At 44.8% G+C, this 26,254-nt stretch overlaps 1 protein-coding gene across 6 annotated transcripts in view; it reads right to left on the reverse strand.

The window, feature by feature from the left end:
* Positions 1–4,574: 4,574 nt before the first annotated feature.
* Positions 4,575–26,254, reverse strand: part of usp19 (ubiquitin specific peptidase 19) — a 50,362-nt gene continuing 28,682 nt past the window's right edge. For 4 of the 6 annotated variants that reach the window (XM_063207947.1, XM_063207945.1, XM_063207946.1 and 1 more), the window contains 11 exons: positions 25,943–26,044; positions 25,391–25,531; positions 23,548–23,666; positions 22,837–22,980; positions 21,902–22,290; positions 21,082–21,192; positions 18,653–18,869; positions 18,109–18,261; positions 16,776–16,939; positions 16,087–16,262; positions 12,028–13,127 (listed from right to left, as the gene is read on the reverse strand). In XM_063207947.1, coding sequence (XP_063064017.1) covers positions 12,789–13,127; positions 16,087–16,262; positions 16,776–16,939; positions 18,109–18,261; positions 18,653–18,869; positions 21,082–21,192; positions 21,902–22,290; positions 22,837–22,980; positions 23,548–23,666; positions 25,391–25,531; positions 25,943–26,044 — 2,055 coding nt within the window. In that variant the 3' untranslated portion in view covers positions 12,028–12,788. Of the gene's footprint in view, positions 6,214–12,027; positions 13,128–16,086; positions 16,263–16,775; positions 16,940–18,108; positions 18,262–18,652; positions 18,870–21,081; positions 21,193–21,901; positions 22,291–22,836; positions 22,981–23,547; positions 23,667–25,390; positions 25,532–25,942; positions 26,045–26,254 lie in introns of those variants that run through there. The other 2 variants (XM_063207950.1, XM_063207949.1) reach the window with 1 other exon arrangement.

A 26,254-nucleotide genomic window follows, 5' to 3' on the forward strand; every position in this document is an offset into this window, starting at 1 on the left:
AATGGATGAAATGCACACAGCGAGGGAGACAAAAATGTCAGAGGTCATTCCGCGCTGTCAAGAGGATGGGAGGCAAATGGTTCCTCTAAGGTCTTGTTATCCTCTGAAATGCATCATCATCATCACACACTTACTCCTGCTTAAGCACCATACCTATTTAAATATAGCCATTTCCAACCCAGGCAGCAAAGCAGTCTGCATAAAAGAGGTTTTTCAAGCTCAATAAACATCAGTCTGCATAAAAGAGTGTTTTCATGAAGGTCGTGTTTGGTGCCACAGGAAGTGCATTAGCCTGCGGCCTGATAAAAGGCAGGAAGGGGAATGAAAAGCTCAGGCCAGAGGCTCCAGTGGACGGGCATGCTGGGTAATGGATGTCAACAAGTTACCGTAGCCCCTGGACACAAATACATGGAGAGGCCACTTGAAAGTGGTTTATGATGGTGCACATTTTTGAAAAATGAGGATATCTTGATGCTGTATGAAAACCAAGCTCCCATTTCTCTTATTTAATACGTGACATTTTGGGCAGCATGCTGGGCTGTAGAGAACGGTTTAATGTGTTTATTCAATACTTGACTCTTCAATTGGACTGTTGAATTACCACCACGGCACAGTCTGCTGTTGTGCTCTCTGCTCAACCAAGTACTTTGCTATAGAGTTTTGGGTTACACTTTACTTGAATGCGGCGTCATACGTATAACATATAACAGTGTCGTAACAGTGTCCCTACACAGTCATAAGAGATGAGAACATTTCACAAGAGTTTTATGGTCATGAAAAGTTGACATTGTTAGAGATGTCTTTACCATAACCGAATGTCACTTAATGATGACAGTCATAAAATGTTTGTCATTGACGTGTTTATGACACACGACTGTATTATGACTCTGTTACGACACTGTTATGTCATGCCCATGACGCCGGCCTCAAGTAAAGTGTTACAGACTTTTGTCATGCTGTGCAGCTAACTGTTGGGGGGAGGGGGGGGTGTAAAAAAGGCCGTCCAGTTTAATGAGCATGGCTTTTCAGCCCCTATAAAAGCACCCAAATATTTGAACGGTAATAGGATGAGTTTCCCTCTAAATATTAGGAGAGCAGTAATAGGATGGCTTTTATTCTGCAGTCGTGTCGCGGCCACTCGTCCCCTGAGGCGCCGCCAGGCTACTGTGACATTTCAAAGCTCTCACACTCTTGTCATCCGAAAGTTAAAAGGCCACCCAATTAAACTTATTGAAGTTATCTAGCCAACTTAAATTAGGACCATATAGTGTCCAACTCTTTAACGCACACACACACACGCACGCACGCACACACACACACACACGTAATGGTTTAACCTACACCTTGTTATAGAAGTGGCCAAATAACAAAACAAAAACAGGCTCTTTATTCATTCCTCCTTTTCTCTCCTCAGCAGCGCTCTTCTACTTCTTTTATGGAGTGTTCATTCAACAATTACAGAACAGACCTCAGACCCAAGTGTTGAATATACAGTAACTCTGTGAGTGTTGGATTAACACTACACATTTTTACTGTGCACAGTCAATAGGAGTCGATCTCACTCGGCGTCTCTCCACCTCCGCCCTGCTTTCTCCCCTTGATTATCATCATCCCGAATTGATTCTTTGAAGAATTGCTTGTGAGGTAATATGGATTGTGAGCTACTGTCTCCAGTGCAGTCTGTGGCATTTCCACCATGGCCAGGCTCCAGAGAAGGGCTGGACTGGCCATCTGGCAGAGCGGGCAATTTTTTTTTTCCATTTCTGAATACAGGGGCCCAAAAGGGAGCAGGGCCCACCGGTGAGTCAGTTCTGCGCCGCAAATTATGAAGGGCCCCTTTAAGCCAAAAGTGCCAGGGCCCTATGAAGGGCCCCTTTAAGCCAAAAGTGCCAGGGCCCTATTTCTCCCCCCAGTCCAACCCTGTGCTCCAGAGAAGGGAAATGAAATGAATAGCTCTACCTGCTGCGTGTTTGTCATGATTGATTGTCCTGTGTGACCACCTGGGGTCCTGGTCAATGCAGTGGCTGGCTCTCGTGGACACACCATGAGGAGAGGAACCATTCTGCCTTCATGCACAGCCCATCGCACTGTACTGTATGTCTGATCCTGACAAACTCTACAATGCACAAAATAATATCACCACTAACTGGAGATGGTTGAAATGTTCTCAGAAAATCATAAGGAATAAAGGTCAATACACCACACAAACACTAGTGCTGGTCTCAAATGCCGCACTTGTGCACTTCAGTGTTAGTGTTTCAGTGCGTATGGCGTATTAGTTACGCACTGAAACATAGTGCCTGAAGTGCACAAGTGCACCATTAAAGATCCAGCATAGGATTATGGGTAGGAAGCCTGGGGTTGGAGTTCAAAGGCTTCTTTTGTGTCAAAGCCACAAAGCCACTTCTATCCATCTTCCTGGTATGATTCCACTGCAGTACCTTTTGCAGGCAGACAAGTATGAATTCTAACTCTGTACAGCACTGACATCTACTGGCAAATAAGAGTACTGCAGATCCAGTGGGACAACTAAATAATTAGGTAACACTTTATTTTAGGGATACATCTATATCTACACTAATACATACAATATTAATGCCTGTGTAAGTAATGTGTAAGGCATGTACTAAGCAAAATCAGACAATGCCTCACTTTAGAATAGGGACCCTTATTCCACATCTGTTTTCACACTGTTCAGGGTTTGTTCACACAGCGCACCAGGAGCTTATACACATTGTATTCTGGCCCTTACTGCTTAGTCATAAATAGAAATCTAGGCCTACTAGGTCCTTACTAAGGTTGTATTGGTAATAAATCCCTTATTGTGCATGAACAAGACATTTGCGAATAAATGTCTAACAACTGTCTCATTTTGCTTAGTACATGCCTTACAAGTTACTTACACAGGCATTAATATTGTATGTATTAGTGCTAATAGATGTATCCCTAAAATAACGTGTTACCAATAATTATTCTATCAATATTGTATAGCACATTCTTACACACATGCATTGTACATCAGATAACACTAAAAATCACTTTTTCTAGGTTTTTTTTGAAGGCCTGATACATCGGCCCTTGGTTTTGCAATCATGCAGCTCAACAACGATGACAAGATAATCAGTGACTGTCAAAAAAACTGTGAACTGTTTGAGAGACATGCTGCTGCCAAACAGATTTGATTATTGTATAATAAATTAGTTGATTATTGTTTTGCAGAAAGACACATATCTTCATAATTACTATACCACTTATATTATGCTATTAGAATTCTAATCAAACATCTCATTATTTAGTGCATAAAAATGCCTGGTAAAAACAGACTGATGCAATTAGGGGGGAAAAACCCTCTCTCTAATCTGAAATATTATGTTCGACAAAAGGGACTTAGCTGCCAAGCAAAAGATTTCATCGTTCCCCCCTCTGTCTGGAATTGTACTTAGTGAAGGATGCAATTAGATTTAGGCACCAATGTTTGATAATAAAAATGAAAACAGCATCAGTGCAGCCACTTAAGTGGCAAGCAGATGTTCTATGGAAATTTCCAAAGTGTCTCAGAGATTTGGTGTAGTAGGCCCAAGTCCTCTCATACGTACACATACAAGTAAGATGTGAAAAGTACAAGTACTGTAGATGTGTGTAGGGATCAGTTTGAGTACATCAGGATGCAGGAAGAAATCGTGCAGCCATATGCTGAAGAGGAAAGGCTTTTTGAAGGGCATATTTCAACAACACAATGATCCCAAATCATACCAGAAGAGCAAACTTAACGATGACAAGGCCCCCCATATACCGGTAGATCCCACCCAAGGCCCCCCTCCCTTACATGGGTGGTGCCACACTATTTTTTTCCATCATAGTGTAGGTCTGTGTGTCACGGCCCCATTTGAATACATAAAAGACCAATAATAGTTGTAATGTTCAGATGTGATTGATTATTATTATATTATAATGCCATGCATTACTAATAGGAATGTCAAGCTTTTTTAGTTTGTTTATTTTGGTGTATATTAATTATTCAATCATTTATTTTGCTTTGCTAAAATTTTTCTTCCAACTTGCCACACCCCCACTAGCACCCCTTCACGGCCTCCCAAGGGTCCCGGCCCCCACTTCGAAAACCACTGGGCTAAATGACATGACAATATGTATCAGTTCTTGGAATCTTTATTGAAAGTTACTTATGATTCCGAGTTTGCATATACAAACATTACCTGTCTTTTTTTTTTTAGTTTCCCAAAAAGCTTCTTTATTTACTTATATTAACCATTTATATTATATTCACAGCAGCATTCGGAAATCCATACAGACCCCTATACCCACTTAATATATGCAGTCCAATACGAAACAAAACGGGTCACTAGACAATCCAACAAGGTGGGTGGGTAGGGGGTTTACATGATCGGTAATGACATTTTAGGACTACAATTGTGGTCAACATGCAAGTTTTTTTTTTCTCTTTTCAATGTCAAGCCTTTTTTTTCTCTGCAATACAGAGTATTTCCACAGGATTGATTAGACTTAAAAAGGTTTAAACCCACAAAGAAAGGACAAAAGAAATGACTCTAAATGAATGAAGGAGAAATTCAGCTGATTTAACAATTCATGTTGTTCAATTAATAAGGTTACACCTGACCGTTCCAAATCAATCTGATAGCACAGTTTGGACCGTACAGTTTAGCTGCAGTTTGGATAAAGTTGGAGGCGTTTTAAAGCTAAGGTGCCTTGCGAGTCCTGCAATGGACTTGCATTGATTAGACTTTCTTCGAAGCCTTCTTTCGCATCAGTTAGTTTTAGGAAAAAAAACACAATACAATTACCAATCATACCAAATACGTCACAAAAAAAACCTGCTGCAACCCTTAAAAGGCTTCTCCGTGGCAAACTAGTATGCCACACACAGCGAGGGAGGACGAAGGAGTTTTCTCCTTTTCGCACACTACAGCTTTGAGCACCACGGTGCTGTGCATGACTCAGAACGATCAGGCTTCAGAGAGAAAACACATTTCAGGTATACGGTACGCAAGGTCGGACAGACTGGTCTCGCCCGCCCCCACCCATGTTCTTTTCAGAGCACTTAACACACGAAACCAAGTTTAGAGTTCCACCAAGTGACACCTCAAACCTTCCCAAAGAAAATACAGACAAGGAGAGAAAAAAAGAAAGAAACAGAAAAAAGACACTCACACAGACTCCGAGACACACACACACGCACAGTCCTCCCTTCACTTTACATAGACACAGATAAATGATACAAGCCAGTACGTCTGGGACTGGGGGCTACAGCTGCTCTGTTGGCTTGGGGGAGAAAACGTTTCTGTAAAGCAGGGGCTTGTGGGTAATTCAGACAGCAGGTGAAGGACTACCTCAGAGGGCCTACTGCACGCGGGGTGGGGTGGCACGTGGTGCCGCGGGGCGGGGCAGGGATGGAACATGTGTTTTTTCTCTCAGAATGTCTTAAGCTTATGAATTTATATGACTGGGTGGAGTGCGAGTACATACACGTGTTGGTGTACAAGGCTACACGTCGTATATGCCATGTTTAACCAGAGCAGCAGGGAGAGTATACAGAGAGCTTGTGTGTCTGTGTGTGTGTTTGTCTGTCTGTCTGTCTGTCTGTCTGTCTCTGTGTGTATGTGTGTCTGTGTGTGTGTCTGCATTTGTGTGTGTGTGTGTGTGTGTGTGTGTGTGTGTGTGTGTGTGTGTGTGTGTGTGTGTGTGTGTGTGTGTGTGTGTGTGTGTGTGTGTCTGTATGTGTGTGTGTAGACAGCGCTATAAAAAGGTGATCGTGTGCATGCATATGCCTTTATCCTTGGCCCCCTGTGTCTCTGTGGTTGTTGTTGCATCAGTGGCAACAGTAGCACCGTGGCTTAGCACTACAAGTCTTCGCTTCTGGGTGACGTTACGTTGCCTCCCACCCCAGAACACCCCCCACCTTTGGGGAGGAGGGACCCTGATCTCCGGGCCTGGCTGGTAAAGAGAAGCTCTGAGGTGGACGGCTGCTGTTGGCGTGAGGCGAGCACCATGGTGTTGGGCGTGGCTGCCGGGCCGGGTTGGTGGGTGGTGTCCCTTTTAGTCCACTTCCTCCAGGTTGCTGTAAGACGGCGCGGAGCACTCTCCCGAGGGCGCAAAGAGGTCAGAGGGCACCTCCGGGGTCAGCTGAGGGGGTCCTTCGGGGTCCAGGTCTGTCCCGAAGAGCGCCTGACTAGATGCCTGTAAAATAAATCAGCGTTATAAAAGACAGGCTTTTCCACAGAGCCTTCCTGAAATAACATGTGGAAAAGCATGGACCACATAACCTACACTTGGGAAAGAACCTGCGTAAGTCTCCATACTATTCAGCAAGCCCAGAGTAATGACAATAATATATGCTTCAACACATCCGCTGATCAAATAATAAACAAGATATTTCCTATAGGGCATTCACTTTCTACCAACATTGTTGACAGGCTTGCCAAAAAAATAAACAAGCAAACATAGATAAATGAACATACAGTGAGGTGTGATTTAACTGACATTTTTTATTTATAAAAGTCAGTACAAGTAAATCGTACAACAGAGCAGCATTCGTGTTGGTTTTTTCTTACCACTACAGGTCATTTACTGGAGAAGTTGCCCTTTATAGTGGCTATTCTAAGTCATAACGCATTGTGCATTCCAATATTACATTAACATTTCATCGGTCTTAAAAATCCCAGCCATTTTGTATACAGCATACAGGCAATGTTTTTTTTTAAACAACAAGGGAGGAAAAAAAAAGTAATCTGATACAACATTCTCTAATGAACAGGAGATTATCGCTTTGCTCGGTCTGGTTTGAACCACACAGAGTACCAAAAGAAAGATGTTCATTAGTCTTCAAATGCAATCCCTGTAAAAGACTTGGATACAAAAATATTTTGTACATACATGGCAATAGATGGATCTAAATATCTAGCAGCGATAATTGCATACTTCAGTTACACATCTCTACATGTAGTCATGGCATTCATTGGGGTACTAAGCTAGGTCCTTCTTTGAGCATAGTGGACGGACAGTAGGTTTGAAATGAAAGTTACAGTAAGAAAACAAAAAAGCTTTAAGGGGATATTTCACCACTCTATAAGTCCAAGCCCTACAGAGGTCTGGACCCCGTTTCTCGAAAGCATCATTTGCTGACCAGTTAGCAACTTCACCGGTTTCCAATGGATAAATTGCATGGCAACCAAGTAAGTTGCTAAGTTACACCGCAATGATGCTGCCGAGAAAGGCACCACTTGTCTGTGGGGCGTGGCATGGCTTTGAAGAAGATGGAAGTCAGAATACGCCTCCACCATGAGACTTCCACAGGACATGCAGTGCACAGGACATGCAGCGACCCCATTCACATATCATCCACACATGCAAAGCAGATACACAGCTTCCACACATTTCCCTTATATTATTCTTCAGTGTGTCCACTGACAAAGCGTACATAGACACACAGATTTAGCCTAGTGCGCTAAACCCCTTTGCGGCCACTAGGGGCATCTAGATTTCTAGGCTAACACAGATTGACTTCTGGGGTCAAAATGAACCAAAGCCACAAATGATCCACCATAAGATGGGGGAAATGATGAGACTGTAGGGATGCACCGATACCGGTATCGGTATCGGCACCCGATACTGCTCATTATACTCATACTCGTACTCGTCAAGCACTTGCCGATACCAGGAACGATACTGCTATTACACAAAACAATGCAAAATCTTGTCACTTTCTGTGGACGTGAAAGCAGCATGGAAAAAAAAGTGCCACCTCATACATTTACTAACATTTAAATCTACATGGAAATGGACAATACAAATATCACAGGTGGCAAAAAAACAAGGCCATGCATTTATTTTCATTGTATTTTGGTGGTAAAAGGTATCGGTATGGGTATCGGTATTTGGTATCGGCAAGTAGTACATACATTAATGTACTCATACTTGTATCGGTTTTAAAAAAGTGGTATCGTTGCATCCCTATGAGACTGACATACTGGTACATACACTCTACTCTTCTCGGCAGGGCTCTGAGTTTCGAACAATCAAAAAAAGACAAACATAAACAGAAAAAAACTCATCTACATTTACAAAAGGTCAAGACTCTGCAACTCCAATAAAAGACTACAGATCAAGGCAGGTGATGTTGAACATATCTGACTGAAAGGCATTCACTAAAGAGTGAGCACAAAAGGTGCCTTCACTACAATGTGTGTGTGTGTGTGTGTGTGTGTGTGTGTGTGTGTGTGTGTGTGTGTGTGTGTGTGTGTGTGTGTGTGTGTGTGTGTGTGTGTCTGTGTGTCTGTCTGTCTGTGTGTCTGTCTGTGTGTCTGTCTGTGTGTCTGTCTGTCTGTGTGTCTGTCTGTCTGTGTGTCTGTCTGTCTGTGTGTCTGTCTGTCTGTCTGTGTGTGTGTGTGTGTGTCTGTCTGTCTGTCTGTCTGTCTGTGTGTGTCTGACTCTGTGTGTGTGTGTGTTGAGAGAGGAAGCAACTGCTAGCTGTAAGCTGCCAAACTATATTCAAATTAATCACATAGAAAAGCAGACCAGCACAGAACAGAATATATCTAACCTAAAATTAACCTGACTTAGGTATCTAGACAGCGTCTGTCAAAGGACACCTCATGTAAATGAAGAATTTAAGACGACGGGGGAACTAGTAAGTAACAATGATCTTGCAACCTAAATATAGTCGGCCAAAGTATCCAAAAATGTAGTTTCCTTAGGACAGGGTAATGGGAACTATGTCACAACAAACCCAACAAATGTGAAAAAAAGCAAATGTTCAAAATGTTCAATGTAGCCTTCAATTACATTCAGAATGAGTTAATATTGCCTACGAATTATCACTCAAGTTCACACTTCGAGATGAAGTGCATGTCAAGTATTCAACCATTTATATGTTACCTCACCTCAGGCCTGCAGGATCAAACATTACATCACTCCCTGCTATGGTGCTTGTCAATAACAAACACAACAGACCCTCCTCCTCCTCCTCCTCCTCCTCCTCCTCATCCCTGTGAAGCCAGTATGTAGTGCAAACAGGCCCTTGGGCACCCTCTAGAGGCCACAAACGGCCCTGTCTCATGAAATAAATAGACCCTGCGTCACAGACACATGTACAGGGCCCACTGAGAGGTTTCGCTGGGCCCAGGACAAATTCATCTAAAAGGGCCCTCCTCTCAATACATACAATGTAATGAGGACCCAGTTCTGGGCCCCCCTCTCTGACGGGGCCCGTGATAACACCCCCTGTCGGCTAACTTCCCTGCATGTGTAGATATGTAGAACAGGCCTGTGTTTTACAGCCATAGTGCATTAGTGGAGGAAGCCCAAAACAGATGCTTCAACCTGAAGTATTACTGACAATGAGACATGACGACCTTTCCATCTTTAAAGGTCACGGCATTTCCCAGAGACCAACGGGGACGCTACTCTGGTGTTCTGTATCTGTCTAGCAGCAGCAGCTTCATGGGAGAGTCATGGCGGCGCTTACTGAGCTCTCTTGCCTGAAGAAAAACTCCACCTGTGGTAGTTAGTGTGTGCCAAGCTGCTGCTATGCTTTCAAAGTGCAATTCATTTTCTTCTTTAAAATGTGGAAATCTTCCCCCCTGATTGCAATTATTAAGGTGTGCTTTTGTATTATAATAACCAGGGGTGCACATAACTTTTTTTGAGTGTTTCTCATAGGAGGACCAGCCAATATTTTTTGGTACTCACCTCATCCGCGATAGCCTAAGTCTTAAAAGTCCTCCTCACTGTCATCGCCACTGTCGCCCCCATTGTCCTCCTCAGTGTCGCGCTCACTGTCCTCTGCTGCAGTGTCCTGTGTGGCAGATGCTGCTGCTGCTGTAGATGGACCTCCTTGGCCTTGGTTGAGCCTCCGGTTGGCTGTCTCCATCCACAGGTCAACAGCTGGCTGTGGGTTAAATGTCTCTGTGGTCTGCTTTGACAGGTGGATGTGCATAAGGGCTGAGAGACGAGCATGTGACAGGCGTGATCTGTACTTGGTTTTGATGTTTAGATCTGAAAAACCTCTCTCACAAGCTGCACTGCTCAAGGGCAATGCAAGAGACAGTTCAACCAGCTCTTTGATGTTAGAGTAAGCATCCAGGTTACTTGGATTATTTACTATTTGGACTAGGTCATACACAGAATATGCTCCCAAGCGTTTTGCTGACTGCTTTAAACGCATCCATTCTGTCAGAGTGATGTCTTTATTGAGCTGCAAGATGGCCTCATATCTTTTGAGAATGTCAGAAATTGTTGTGTTTCCAAAACTGTGGAGGTCTTGCATTGCCTGAGGCCATGTTGAAGGGTCAAATACTAAGAAATGATCACATGACTTAAGGGATTCATATCTGCTTTCAAACTCTTCAATTAACCCACTGAGTAAGTCTGCCTTGTCTCTGTCAGCCTCAGCATTGGAAACAGTCTGTGCACTGTGGTCTTCATCATCCAGCCTAAGTTTGAATTGCCCAATAGCCACCATGAGTTCGTCCTTACATTCCCCAATAGTCAGCTTTTCTTTCTGAAATCTGATTGATGTGGTCTTCAAAATGCTGCCAATGTCAAGCATGTGTGTTAGAAAGCATTGAAAACGCTCTGTACAGATGTGCTGCAAGTCAGGGTTATCACTTGTAGCCAATTGCATTTTAATGGCTGGCAATAGTCTTGATATTTTTAACAGTACGTCATGCCGCCATGCAGACCACCTAATATTATGAAACTTTCCCAATTTCACAAAAGAGATCCCATTTTCTTCACAAAGCTTCTGCAATGCAGCTGTTTTTTTCGCACCACCTTTCTGTAAATAAAATTGCAGCAGCCTGACCACTGACTGATTGAACGTCTTGCAGTATGGAACATTACGGTCAGCTGATTTTGCGCAATTCTCCAGCGTGTGTGCAGTGCACAGAACGTGCACAAGAGAGTCTCCGATCGCCACTAGTCCCCTCAGTTTCGGTACAACACCGTTGTACACCCCGACGTTAACAGCTGCTCCGTCTGTGCACACAGCGACCACTTTTGTTCTCCAGTCGTCCAATCCCGAGTCACGAAAAAGTTTCACAAGCCCATCTGTAATTGCCTGTGCCGTGCGGTCGGCACCCAGTTCAATAAATCCGAGGAAGTCTGACGAAAACTCTCCATTGCTGGATACTGACACAATGTACACGATTTCCTGCTCAGTTTTAGTGATATCCTCAGATCCATCAAAAAGCAGTCCCCAAAATTGAGCAGCCTGCAACTTTGCTCGTAACTCCCCGCTGACAGTTTGTGCGATGCTCTGCATAATCCTCGTCCCCCCTTCACGTGAATGATAAGCAGTCCCTACATTAACTCCTAACCGCTTCAGCAGAGGAATATCCTCCGCAAATGATGGGACGTGCATGTTTGGCTTTATGGAAAGCAAGAAGAAAAACATTAAAAAGAGCTTGCCTTTGTTCCTCAGTAAGCTTATCTCGCCATTTGCTAAGTGGACGACTTGCTATGTCTTCTCGGCTAGCTTGTTTATTAGTAATGGCTTGCACTACTGCGGTATGTTCCTTGCTCTTTTCGTGTTTGGTAAATGACGGATGGTTGAAATTCTTCGACCCTTTATAAAACGCACCTGTCTTGTCTGCTAGCTGTGGATGTGCACGGCAAGTTTTGCACCACATTTCAGTCCGCTCATCATTAGCCTCAAGCCAGGGAACGTCTTGCAGCCACTTCTCAGAAAAAAAGTATTTTCTTCGGCTCTGGCTCCAGTTGCTGTTTCTTAGTTGGGGGCGAAACTCCAAAGAAGCTGCTTACTGTTGTCTGTTTCTTTTTAGACATTTTTTAGATTTTTTTGACTGTAATTACCAACATTTTACACCAATATACACTGGTAACATGAACAGCGATGTGAAATATTTCGAGAGGGATGGCTCAACTTCTAGGCAGTACGCAAGAGCGCGGTAGTGACCCAAGTGGCAGTGCGCATCGCTCATTTTTGGTGCGCATGCGCACCTGCGTACCAGTTATGTGCACCCCTGTTAATAACAACAATAATAATAATAATAAGTAATAATAATAATGTAGGTGACTTTACAATTTACACAAGAGAGTAATAAATAAGGTATACAAGTATGGTCATATACAGGAAGCTCTTTCAGTACATACAAGTTCATACATGGGTTTCCCGTTTGTAAACAATATCCTGTCTGCGCAACCTCTGATTGTTGGAAACTGCTGTCAGTCAAAAAAATTAGCCCACGTAGTTGGCTGCTTAGCGTCTTGCCCCTCCTCACAGCGTGAATGTTTGTAAACGGGAAACCCATATATGTATATACACGGCTGAAGTATTGAGTTCAAAGAGGTACTTTGAGCTGGGGGGAGGGGAGGGTAGGCTCAGGAGGGCTGGGCTGGGCTGGGCTGGGCTGGGCTGGTCAGACTAGGGCAGGTGTCACCAACGTGGTGCCCGCGGGCGCCAGGTAGCCCTCCGGGAGCGTCTGAGGTGCCCACCAGGGATGTTAATAAACAGTGACGACTACCGGATTTTAGTAACAGTTAATGCTTTTCTTAATTTAAATATGAGATTATTTATTCTTTATAACCTATAAGCAAATTATCATTCAATAATAGTGTGATTTGATAATGATGCCAAGACATCAGTAGAGGATTTTGAACAAAAGTAGCCCTCGGGTTGCCCTCAGTACCGCTCGGTAGCCCTTGGTAGCCCTTGGTAGCCCTCAGGTAGCCATTGGTAGCCCTCGGGTAGCCATTGGTAGCCCTCAGACCCAGAAAGGTTGGGGACCGCTGGACTAGGGCTTCCAGGTGACCTGGAAGAGCAGCGGGTAGAAGAGGTTGAGGGCCAGAGCCAGCAGGGCCGCAAGCGTGCCCAGGACGAAATAGCGCACCCAGTCGTCGTCCGGGTAATCCGAGGTGGAGTTGGTAGATCGACGCCGTTGGCGCCGCTGCTGTTGCTGTGACTGCGGCGGCCGTCGTGACCTGTGCGGAGCGCCACTGTCGTCGTCCTCTTCCTCTTCCTGTCGGCGTTGGGGGCGACGCCACTGCAGCCGCGGCCTGCCGAACAGGCCCCCCCGACGGCCCGACTCCTGACGCTCCGCCTCTTCCTCCAGCTCCTGCCAGATGAGAGAGGCCTGCGATTGGTGGAAACCTGTGTCAGCTTCTGAGCAAGGTCAGGTGAGGTGAGGGGGGAGAGGGGGAGGGGCTTCACAACACTCCCATTTACATTATTTCATTACAATGTATTTGGCAGACGCTTTTTAACCGCATCGACTTACAATCGAGGAGAGCCAGCCTTTTAGAGAGCCAGTGACACAGCAAAGACCCCAGATTACGAATTTTAAACACGCCTGCCACACACACACACACACATTTGCATAAACCCGGGCACCGCTGTTGAGGATTTCACCCCACCTGGAGTTTTTAGTGGCCTTGAAACACCTGCAGCGTTATAAAAACACACTTGCCACAGCATCCTGTGGTTATAAAGTTGGGCAAAGGTCTAATGCATGGGCGCAATTTTAGGGGGGGATGGTGGGGACATGTCCATACCACTTTTGAGGTAAGCCTAGCTTGTCCCCACCACTTTTTCACAAATACAATGCGAAAACAGCATACCCTGACAATTTGCCATTGAAATGTCCCCACCACTTTTCGAGCCAAAACTACACCTTTGGTCTAATGGGTACTACAGGAGAGAAAGGGACTTGTGACAATGTGTTGTGTTGTAAATTTGTGACAATATGCATACCTGCCAACCTTGAACAGCCCTGCCAGCCCGTCACAATGACTACCTCCAAATGAGGAAATGTGGTTGATGCAGCGCAGCACCATGGCAAAGCTCATTACCTGATCCGTACAGCTATATTAAACCCTTTTTACAGAGCCTTGTTCATAACCTGTCACCAACATTGCAATAACTAAATTTGAATCTGTTACTTGCGGCTCTTGGCAATATCATAGCAATGATGCAGTTGAGTCTGAAAAAAAAATCACAGCACCATAGTTTGATGTCTAAATCCGTATTTGACGCGTAAAATGTGGAATGCTTGGCAGATATGCAATATGTGTTGCGACATTATGAAACAAGAAGAGTGCTGGTGGCAGAGTGCATGGCTTCCTACAGGCACTGAGAAAGTTTGACTCTTGGAATGAGGAATTTCAACATTGAACATTGAAAATTTGTTGGCATTAGACCAAAACAATGTAAACCTTGAACCAAAAGATTTAAGTTTCTTCAGCATGTGCAAGACATTACATAAGAGTCCATACCACCAGTTATCTAAATATCAAGTTAGAGATACTGACAGAATGGAGAGAGAGAGAGAGAAAAAAAAAACATTAAAAAAGAGAATAATAAAAAAAAACATTCAGGTTACTAACTCCACAAAGCACACCTGACACTTGATTTTGAGGACAGACCCAACCGTTTAGGACAAATGTTGAGAAGTGTCAAAAACATGGACTTTCCATATGTCCTGAAACATTCTGAGTACTTGGGGTACACTACAACATAAAAGAACTCATCTAGGTTGCAAAATGTACTCAGACGACATTTGAGAGAAGAAAAAAAACGTTGAAAATTGCCTAAATTGCGACCTAGTTTGTAAACGCATGCGTTTGGGCTTTTTGATAAACACAAACAGAGTTCTAGCTCCCTAAAGGACGTTTCCCCCCCAAAAAAAATCCTGAATAGGATTTTACACCACTGTACATTAGAGACAATAGACACAGACTCGATATCTAAACAGTTTTTTTTTTTTAAAGGAAGGACATTGTACATGTGTTTTTATCCGCCCACCAAACCTGTCTCTTTTGTGATACCACAGGGTTTCTTGTCTGCTAGTTCTGGTTAGGCTGCCCATAGCCCTTCTGAATGATTTAGCCCTAGTAACTGCTACCCAAATAGTAATGGCACTGGTCTTGCAACTGAGGATTATAAGGTGTACAGTCAACACGTCATCATGCCTGAGCGCAGACTTGAACAGTTTATTGTGTTTGTGCATCACACCTTTGCATGTCAACTCGTGCTCCTCAACCTCCTGTGACAGGTTACAGTAAGTTAAGTGCATGATGACAGTCTGGTATAATGCTGGGTCTGGTGGGTAATAAGGTGTATTCTGCCCTACAAAGGCAAAGTGCAGTAACTACACATGTCAAAATAAAGTTTAGACTGAAAATGCTCTTCCTAACACCCCCTCAATCTTGTGATAAAGCCTTATGGTCCAAATGTGTCCCATTTTAGAGATATTGCTATGTCAGATTTGCAGTAACTGTAAAATCGAACCTTACACCAAGGCTTTGAAGGCCCTTTTTCTCAGTTTAAGTATTGGCAGAGGACGCGCTCAACTTCTTGGAAAACCGAAAAGCTTTTGGGTGCGAGATAAAAAGCGTCAACTTAAGGAAGAAGAAATCCGCACTCACAAACTGCGTCTCATTATTTATTTATATTACCACCATGTCCAAAAAGCAAACGCGTTTCGGCTAACAAGCCTTCATCAGTGCGTGGCGCACTGATGAAGGCTTGTTAGCCGAAACGCGTTTGCTTTTTGGACATGGTGGTAATATAAATAAATAATGAGACGCAGTTTGTGAGTGCGGATTTCTTTTTCTCAGTTTCCAATGTTGGCATTGTTACTAGGGATGTTAACCGGTAGCCGGTTAACCGATAGTCGACCAGATCAAGGTTAACCGTTTAAAATTTTCTGCCACCGGTTAACCGGTTATAATAATGATAATAATTATAATACTAATTTCCTCCCCACAAGCCTCCAAAAACGATAATGTTGAGGTTTTGGTACGATAATTCAGCATTTTCTATCTGGCAACACTGGTTGGATATGGCAGGTCCTGTCTGCGCAGCAAAAAAAAAGCTTATGTGAAAAATAGAATTTAAAGAATTCAGTGCTGTGCATATCAGGCACACAAACGTATCATTTAAGATTACCGGTTAACCAGTTAACCACCGGTTGATGAGTCTCAGTAGCCGGTTAAGACTTTTTAACATTTTCGCCATCCCTAATTGTTACTGCGCTTTGCCTGTGTAGGGCAGTATAGTATAGTGGTGCTGGTGCTGGTTCTGGTGTAGCTCACCTGGCTGGAGGCGGCTCCGGCGGCGCCGGCTGCTTCGGCCCCCAGGGGCCCCAGGAAGCGCGGGGGCCGCTCCACGGGGGAGTTGCGGCGCCGGTAGAAGAGCACGTAGGCGTAGCGCGTCACCACCTGACTCTCGTCCACCATGGTCACCGTGCTGTCGTCAAACAGACGCCAACCTGAGGGAGGAGGGAGGGAGGGGGGCAGCAGAGAGAAGATACACAGGCATCGAGATGAGGGGTTATCTCCACATAAAGCTCATTAAGGACTTGCAGGAATTGATCCAATCACTGGCATAGTGCTATTTATTGGCAGAATGTCTGCCATCAGCTTCTTCATTTGGCACAACTGTTACAAAAGCTTAAAGAAGCTTTATCCAAGTAAAAAAGTAATTACCCCAATCTTCCGTTAAGATTTGGTTAACATTACGTAAGAACTTGTCACATTCAATTTTAAAACGATTTTGTATTAAACTGACTCTTCAAGACATGCATACTAATGACCCCATTGATCAGATGAATAAAGCACTTAACGTTCCAAGTATCATTTTCGTAATGGCAAGGACCGACGAGACAAACAATTGAAATTTTTACTATATGAGTTAACTCTTTCAATTACAGGCTTTATAAGCAGATCATTATTCATTCCAGCACGATTTAAAAACAGAGCATGAGTTGACATGGAGGACGTACCGACGTCACTGCGCTGGCTGTTCTTGTCGCTGGGCAGCCGTGCGTAGGCGGTGTAGTGTCCTCCGATCATGCCGCCGTAGTGGTTGATGACGGCGTACAGGTCGTAGATGGGAGGCTGCATGTCGTCCTTGTGGCCAATGCAGAACTTACTCAGGTCCAAGTTCCTACAGGGCACACAGTCACAATGTCTTCATGTTACAAGTGGCTAAGGATTGAATATTTCATCCAGGCAGACCACAGGAAACCACTTCTACAATGAAATTAGTTAGGATAGAAATCATCGAAATCATGTGTATATGTGTGTGTGTGTGTGTGTGTGTGTGTGTGTGTGTGTGTGTGTGTGTGTGTGTGTGTTGTTGATGTGTACCTGACGGGAAGTCCACCATGTCGTTGATCTTGGCGTGTAGGTGTGTAGGTGTGTAGGTGTGTAGGTGTGTGTGTGTGTGTGTGTGTGTGTGTGTGTGCGTGTACCTGACGGCGAAGTCCACCATGTCGTTGATCTGGGTGTGTGTGTGTGTGTGTGTGTGTGTGTGTGTGTGTGTGTGTGTGTGTGTGTGTGTGTGTGTGTGTGTGTGTGTGTGTGTGTGTGTGTGTGTGTGTGTGGTCTCTACCTGACGGGGAAGTCCACCATGTCGTTGATCTTGTTGTGTAGGTGTGTGTGTGTGTGTGTGTGTGTGTGTGTGTGTGTGTGTGTGTGTGTGTGTGTGTGTGTGTGTGTGTGTGTGTGTGAGTGTGTGTGTGTGTAGGTGTGTGTGTATCTGACGGGGAAGTCTACCATGTCGTTGATCTTGGTGTGTAGGTGTGTAGGTGTGTAGGTGTGTGTGTGTGTGTGTGTGTGTGTGTGTGTGTGTGTGTGTGTGTGTGTGTGTGTGTGTGTGTGTGTGTTGTTGATGTGTACCTGACGGGAAGTCCACCATGTGGTTGATCTTGGCGTGTAGGTGTGTATGTGTGTGTGTAGGTGTGTGTGTGTGCGTGTGCGTGTGACTGACGGCGAAGTCCACCATATCGTTGATCTGGGTGTGTGTGTGTGTGTGTGTGTGTGTGTGTGTGTGTGTGTGTGTGTGTGTGTGTGTGTGTGTGTGTGTGTGTGTGTGTGTGTGTGGTCTCTACCTGACGGGGAAGTCCACCATGTCGTTGATCTTGTTGTGTAGGTGTGTGTGTGTGTGTGTGTGTGTGTGTGTGTGTGTGTGTGTGTGTGTGTGTGTGTGTAGGTGTGTGTGTATCTGACGGGGAAGTCTACCATGTCGTTGATCTTGGTGTGTAGGTGTGTAGGTGTGTGTGTGTGTGTGTGTGTGTGTGTGTGTGTGTGTGTGTGTGTGTGTGTAGTCTCTACCTGACAGGGAAGTCCACCATGTCGTTGATCTTGTCTCTCCAGATGAAGCTTCGGAAGGAGAAACGCTTCAGCTGGATGATGAGCACGTTCGGCAGTCGCCATAGCAACAGCTGCTTGGACGCTTCCCGATGTTGCTGGCACTTAGGGCAGTACCTGCAGGACACACACACACGCACACACGCACACACCAAGTCAGAGTTTTCACCAAAAATAGTTAAGTAATGCATTTGATTTTTTTTGTGGTCCTGCATTTTGCAACACGCAAGACACACATGTATTTAGTTCTGGATTATTAATAATTCACAATTAAATAGCTCTGTGGAGTTTACATTACACTTTAAATTGTGTGAAGTAAATTTTTTTCTGGAACTTACGTTTTATTAAGAATTAAATAAGAGTTAATTTGGAAGTAAATGTCACATGTAATAACAGAGGTGTGCGCAGTGTGTGCGTAGTGTCGTACCAGGCCTCCTCGGGCGCGAAGCTTTTTCAATGTTGAGAGGGAGAGAGGGAGAGAGGGAGAATGTGTGTGCATATGTCGTACCAGGCCTCCTCGGGCGCGAGCACCTCTGGCTTGGTGAAGAGGTTGAGGCACTGCTCCAGGGTGAAGTGTCCTGCACGGGCAGTCTCGCTGGCCGAGCCCGGGTCCTCCTCGAACTCCAGCTCCTTGGAGCGCACCAGCACGTACTCTTTCAGCCGCTCGTTATTCTTCCACACCAGCTCCAGCGTGCAGTCATCCGGGATGTCCAGAGTACCCTCACCTGAGATCGGGACGCAGAGATAGAGGACGGAGAGAGGGATGGAGGAAGACGTATAGGGACGGAGAGAGAGAGGAGGGAGAGAGGGATGGAGGAAGACGTATAGGGATGGAGAGAGAGAGGAGGGAGAGACAGCAAATAACGACCGAGTAGGAGAGTGTGTGTGATAGAGAGAGAGAGGGGGAGAGAGAGAGAGGGGGGGGGGGAGAGAGGGGGGGGGAGAGAGGGAGGGAGAGATAGAGGAGGGAGAGAGGGAGAGATGGATGGAGGAAGACGTATGGGGATGGAGAGAGAGAGGGAGAGACAGCAAATAAAGAGAGAGTAGGAGTGTGTGTGATAGAGACAGAGAGAGAAAGAGTGTGTGTGATATAGAGATAGAAAGAAAAAGAGGGAGAGCAGCAAATATAGGAGAATGTGTGTATGAGAGGGAGAGAGAAAGAGAGCGAGAGTGTGTGTGTGTGAGAGAGAGAGAGAGAGAGAGAGAGAGAGAGAAGGAAAGAAAGAGAGAAGAAGAGAATGAGAGAGAGACATTAAAGAGTAAGTTAAAATACTATTCAGTAGTACATCACTATACAGTGGTGCTCATATGTTTACATACCCCAGCAGAATATACACTTTCGTGACGATTTCTCACAAAATATGAAGGATTACACAAAACCTTTTTTTTTCCACTCAATGCTAGTGACTGGGTTAAGATATTTATTAGCAATCTTCTGTGTTTACTCTTTCAAAAGAATGATCACAACCCAAACTATCCAAATGACCCTGTTCAAAAGTTTACATACCCTAGTTTCTGAATGCTGAATATGGCCCTGTTTAACATCAGGGACCGCTCTAAATTGTTTGTGGTAGTTGTGGATAAGGCTCTTAATGTTCTCAGATGACAAAACAGCACATTCTTCCTGGCAGAATGGTTGTTTCCTATAATATTTTTGGGTGTCTTGCTGGAACCTCACATTTGAGGTTTCCCCTGAATGGCTCAATGATGTTGAGATCAGGAGAGTGAGACGGTCGCTCAAAAGCTTCATTTTATTCTTTCTGAAGCTAATGACGGGTTGATTTGGCTTTCTGTGTTGAAATATTGTCATGTTGCCATTGTTGCCATGTCAACCCGTCATTAGCTTCAGAAATAATAAAATGAAGGTTTTTGAGCGACCATCTCACTCTCCTGATCTCAACATCATTGAGCCACTCAGGGAAAACCTCAAATGTGAGGTTCCAGCAAGACACCCAAAAATATTATAGGAAACAACCGTTCTGCCAGGAAGAATGTGCTGTTTTGTCATCTGAGAATATTAAGAGCCTTATCCACAACTACCACAAACAATTTAGAGCGGTCCTTGATGTTAAACAGGGCCATATTCAGCATCAGAAACTAGGGTATGTAAACTTTTGAACAGGGTCATTTGGGTAGTTTGGGGTGTGATCATGCTTTTGAAAGAGTAAACACAGAAGATTGCTAATAAATATCTTAAGCCAGTCACTAGCAATGAGTGAAAAAAAAAGGTTTTGTGTAATCCCTCATATTTTGTGAGAAATCCCCAATAAAGTGTATATTCTGCTGGGGTATGTAAACATATGAGCACCACTGTACATGTTTGGCCTGTATTTAGTTTGGTTAAAAGGCCAGAAGCCATTTCCCTGTCTGTGCTTCCCTACTCATAGCTCCACCACTCGGCTAACAGTGAAGTTGCTATGGAGAGTAGTGATGTGGACTCCACAAACTCATCTCCTATGCTCCTTGCGTGTGTGTGTGTGTGTGTGTGTGTGTGTGTGTGTGTGTGTGTGTGTGTGTGTGTCCTCTTACCCCTCTCCTCCAGCGTCTGCTCCTTGTGTGTGTGTGTGTGTGTGTGTGTGTGGTGTGTGGTGTGTGGTGTGTGGTGTGTGGTGTGTGGTGTGTGTGTGTGTGTGTGTGTGTGTGTGTGTGTGTGTGTGTGTGTGTGTGGTGTGTGGTGTGTGTGTGTGTGTGTGTGTGTGTGTGTGTGTGTGTGTCCTCTTACCCCTCTCCTCCAGCTTCTGTTCCTTGTGTGTGTGTGTGTGTGTGTGTGTGTGGTGTGTGGTGTGTGGTGTGTGGTGTGTGTGTGTGTGTGTGTGTGTGTGTGTGTGTGTGTGTGTGTGTGTGTGTGTGTGTGGTGTGTGGTGTGTGGTGTGTGGTGTGTGTGTGTGTGTGTGTGTGTGTGTGTGTGTGTGTGTGTGTGTGTGTGTGTCCTCTTACCCCTCTCCTCCAGCTTCTGTTCCTTGTTGCTGGCGTCCAGGAGGGAGATGTAGAACTGGGAGGCGTGGCTAGAGCTGCTCTCAGAGGCCTGCTGGAACCCTGCCACCACCGCTACAGAGACACAAGAAGAAAACACACAAGAGCATTACACATCACATGAGGAACCCTGCCACCACCGCTACAGAGACACAAGAAGAAAACACACATCACATGTGGAACCCTGCCACCACCGCTACAGAGACACAAGAAGAAAACAAGTCAATAACCATCAGCTACAGGAAATAAGACAAGACCAGAGGCCCATCACACATCACATCAGAGAGAGAGAGAGAGAGAGAGAGAGAGAGAGAGAGAGAGAGAGAGAGAGAGAGAGAGAGAGAGAGAGAGAGAGAGAGAGAGAGAGAGAGAGAGAGAGAGAGAGAGAGAGAGTGAGAGAGTGTTTGGTTAATCTTTAATTTGCAAGACTCTTTTTTTAGTTAGCTTTTCAAGAATGTTGAGTAACTTTCTTGTAAAGGCTCAGGGGCTCACATGAAATGGCTCAGGGGGCCGTATGTGGCCCCCGGGCCTGAGTTTGCCCACGTCTGCTGTGCAGGGTACAGTTCCTGGAGCAATGCCGGGTTACAGGCCTTGCTTAAGAGAACATCAGCTTGGGTCAAGGGTGCAGGACAGCAAAAGGCATTAATAGCGTGATGGTTTGTAGTGGAGCCAGCAATTTTTCAATTCCCAATTTGCTCACAATTACATTAGCTCAACTGTGTTACTACATAGTGACTGAACAGGTCTTTAAATGATGCTGCTGCTGCTGTATTGCGTGCTGTACCTTCTGGCTTGAGGGACTTCTCACAGGTCGTCTCCTTCTCCTCAGGGGGGTCTCTGGAGCCGCTCGTCAGCTCGGAGAAGCCAGAGTCTGTGGTGCGCGTGGAGACCGAGTCCGCCTCCGCTGCCCCTGCTGTACGGGAGGCCACCGCTGCTGTAGCAGCTGCCGCCTGGGCGATATCCGCCGGGCTGTTCCCGTTCAGGCTGTCCAGGTCCTGCTGCTCCACCTCCAGGGATCCCTCTCCGTCCCCGCTGGCCAGGCCGGGGTGCTCGTCTGGGGCCACGCCCTCGGGGACGCCACCCTGCACGGAGGCCAGGTCTCCCCGGCCCTGGCCCACCTCTGGAGACGTCCTGCCCGACTGGAAGGGAGGCTGGAACACGTTGACCGAGTACCTGGGAAGAGAGAAGGAGCGACAGTTTGGATATCTTGTGGTGTGAAAAATGTACTACCTCATCAGATAACATGTACTACTTTTTACTCGCCATAATTGTGACCATTTTCACCAACTACCGTTCACTGTCCAGGGAGTACTAATGAAAATTAGCCTTGTGCCTATAAATCCTGGCTCAATTGTATGCTGTGCACTGTCCCTGTCAAATAAACTAAAGCAGAGCTTCTCAAACTTTGTCAGACCGAGGACCACTTTGTCCCCCCCAAAAATGATCAGGGACCACCTGTCAACTGAATTGGCAGTTGATGGGTGCTAATTTGACACTGCTAATTTTGATGAAGACCGTCTTACTGTGTTGAAAACATGAAAATGTTGCAAATATAGCCTGCTGCTAGCTAGCTTATCTTGGAAAAGTAGAAATCTCCTCGCGGACCACCTGAGCTCTGTCGCGGACCACTAGTGGTCCTCGGACCACACTTTGAGAATCACTGAACTAAATGAAATGAAAGTACTTTTTAAAAGCCTGCAGGAACCCCGTCGTCTTTACCTGGAGTATCCCTCCAGCAGCTGGGTGAGGCGAGCGTAGGTGAGCCGGGACTCGGGCACACTGACCAGGAAAGGCAGGCCCACGCTCTCACTGTTGGTCCGACACTGGCCTTTGTGAGAGGGCCAGTGGGTCTTCTGGCAAACCCTGAGGAGCGAAGGAGTAACGGAGATCATCAGATCCACACACAGTATTAGACACAGATAAAAGGCCATCAAAACAAGAATGAAACATTAAAAACAACTGAAATTGTATTTAATTTGCCATTGACGGATGATGAAATGAATGACAAACGCACAAAAAAAACATAAAATGAACACGACATTTTTATAACAATGCTTTAAACATAAAGCTGAGGGCAGATGGCATGCATTCTAAAGTGAAAGGTAAATGGACTTTATATAGCGCCTTTACAGTTCTTCGAGCACTCAAAGTACTTTGCATTGTATGCCTCACATTCAACCATTCACACTCACATTTACACACCAGTGGCAGTGGCTGCCACGCAGGGTACCACCCTGCTGCCAGGAGCAATTTGTGCGTGTGCGTGTGTGCGTGTGTGCGTGTGTGTGTGTGTGTGTGTGTGTGTGTGTGTGTGTGTGTGTGTGTGTGTGTGTGTGTGTGTGTGTGTGTGTGTGTGTGTGTGTGCGTGTGTGCGTGTGTGCGTGTGTGTGTGTGTGTGTGTGTGTCTGAGTAATCAGCAGGCAGACTCACTGGTTGCAGTATCCAACTCTGTAGCAGCGCGTGCACCTCTTCAGCTTGTCCTCTTCGGGGAGCGGAGGCTTTTGGCAGGCAGCACACTTGGCTATGGGGATGCTGGGCACCTGGGGCTTCTGCACACACACACACACAGGCAAGATACACACAGGTAAACACACCGACAAGACACGCACACAGACAATACAGACACACACAGACAAGACACACACATACGCAAAAGATGCTCACAGAAATACATGGTCAGAATGTGTGTATAAATAGACCAAATGAATACGGTGGAATTGAATTTGAAGGGCAGGGCAGACATAATTGACAGCGAAAGCCAGCCAGACAGACAGATAGACTGTTATTTTAGTCATGATTCCATTAGGTCTGACAGATTCCAGTCTGTCTGAAATAAATAAAGAGCGGCTGTCACTTTGATTAGCACTATTACATATCATGGCTGGGTGATCACATTGAATGATGTTCAAACTTCATCCTTAAAGGGACAGTTTGGTCAATTTCAACATGCAGTTGTAATGCTCACACTACCCTGGATTTGTCAGTGCCTGAGATTTTTTTTTCTTCTTCTTCAGCCGTTTCCGAGATCCTGGTCATTGTAATGGGGGCAGCTCTTTGTTTACATTTCAAAAAAACATTTTTATTTATTCCCAAAAACATCCAAAAGGTTATAAAACATCAGCGGACAACTAGCAAACAGCAGTACCTTTTGGGAAAATATTTGGAGTTGGCCTATGTTTCATTTTTTAAAAATGTAAACAAACGCATCCCCCATTAGAATTGCTCATATCTCGGAAAGGGCTGAGCCGAAAAATGTGGCATCACCAGGTACTGACAAGTCAAGGGTAGCGTGAGCAATACAACTGCATGTTGAAATTGACCAAACTGTCCCTTTAAGTGGATTATGCTTCCATGACAGCTTGTGCATTTTCGCAGAAACCTTGTCAGGAACGAGTATTAAAACATCATAGCTCATTAGCTCCGCCGTAATCATTAATTTTTAAAAAGGCTGTAGTCCTAGAGCTTAGGGCGCTACACAAATATGAGGACCCATCCAGGGTGTAGGGTAGGGAATAGGGATGGCGAAAATTGAAAAAACTCTTAACTTTCTTCTTAGCTACTGAGACTCATTAACCGGTGGTTAACCGGTTAACCGGTAATCTTAAATTATACAACGTTCGCATGCCTGATATGCACAGCACTGATTTTTTAAATTTTATTTTTTAAATAAGCCTTTTTTTTTGCTACGCAGACAGGACCTGTTATGTCCAGCCACTGTTGCCAAATGGAAAATGCTGAATTATCGTTCTACCTCTCTACCTGATTCATTATTTTTAACTGCAACTGCTTGGCATGCCCTGATGACACTGGTCGAAGTGCATATGCATGCAGCCAGAATTTAATCAAGGATTTTTAACTGCAGTAAGGAGTGCCTATATTCTAGCAATACCTATAAAACGGTATGCATCTGGACCATACAACTTTGTCACAAGATGAAGGAGGTGTAATGACGAGCATTTTCAGTATAAACTCAATTTTGACAAAATATGTACCGTAGTTACTGGACTTTGCCTTAGTAGGGCAGTAGAGCTCCCTGATTAATACTTTTAACCTGCGATTGTTTGGCATGCCCTGATAAACGCTAACCGAAGTGCATATGCATGCAGCCCGAATTGAATAAAGGCTTTTTAACTTTAGTAAGGAGTGCTTCAAAAGTTTTTTTCTTCTTTTATATAGAGGTAAGATGTGTATTGGGTATTTAATAAAGGCTTTCCAACTTCATTAAGGAGTGCCTTAAAGGTCTGTTTCCTAAAAGATGTGTAGCATAGCTGACCTGCTGGACCCTGAGCACCACCACGCGCTCCTTGGCCAGCTCTTTGGAGAGCACCTCGAAGCAGAAGAGCATGTCGGAGGAGGACACGGCGTCTAGCGAGTGGGACGGCAGGAAGATGCGCTGGAAACGACTCTTCACCACCTGGCGTCATGACATCACAAAGGAAAAGGTCAAACGTGGCAAAATAAAACACTGCTTTATTGTATGTCATTGTATTTTTTTCCAAAATCAAGTCAAGCTACAGTACATGATTTGTAAGTCACAAAAGCAGCCTTGGCGTAAATGTATGACTGAGATGTGAACATGAATAGTTTCCTTGGAAAACGACGTATATTTTTGAGATCAGAAGTCCTATGATCTATGTGTGAATTCTTGCCATCCCTATATTTTGAAAAAATCCTTTAAAAACCTATTTAAATGCATTTTGCAATGGAATGGAATGCCCAATACAAAAATGTCAATTTCCCAAAAGGTTCCAAAATGGATACACATCATTTTGCACCAAAACTCTTCATAAATACAGGAGAAATGGGCCTGTGGCCCTGTTCTCACCTCCGCCAGCCTCAGGTTCTCTGGTTTGATCCGTGTGCTCCTCGAGATGGACTCTAGAACCTCTGCAGTGCTGGAGTTCTCCTTGCTGACACTCACTAGAAACTACAGCAACACACAAAAACACATCATCAACCAACTGCCATCTTTTAACACATTGAGTACCGACGACGTAATAATGCGTTTTTCACGCCCATGCGTTGTATACCAAAACGTAAAAATACGTTTTTGCATTTAAATATCATATTTTGAATCTACACCCTTCAATGGACAATATATGTGATTTTGGTAGCTCTGTGATGGACATAAATGACA

Source organism: Engraulis encrasicolus, chromosome 10, assembly GCF_034702125.1.
Source record: "Engraulis encrasicolus isolate BLACKSEA-1 chromosome 10, IST_EnEncr_1.0, whole genome shotgun sequence".
NCBI lineage: Eukaryota > Metazoa > Chordata > Actinopteri > Clupeiformes > Engraulidae > Engraulis > Engraulis encrasicolus.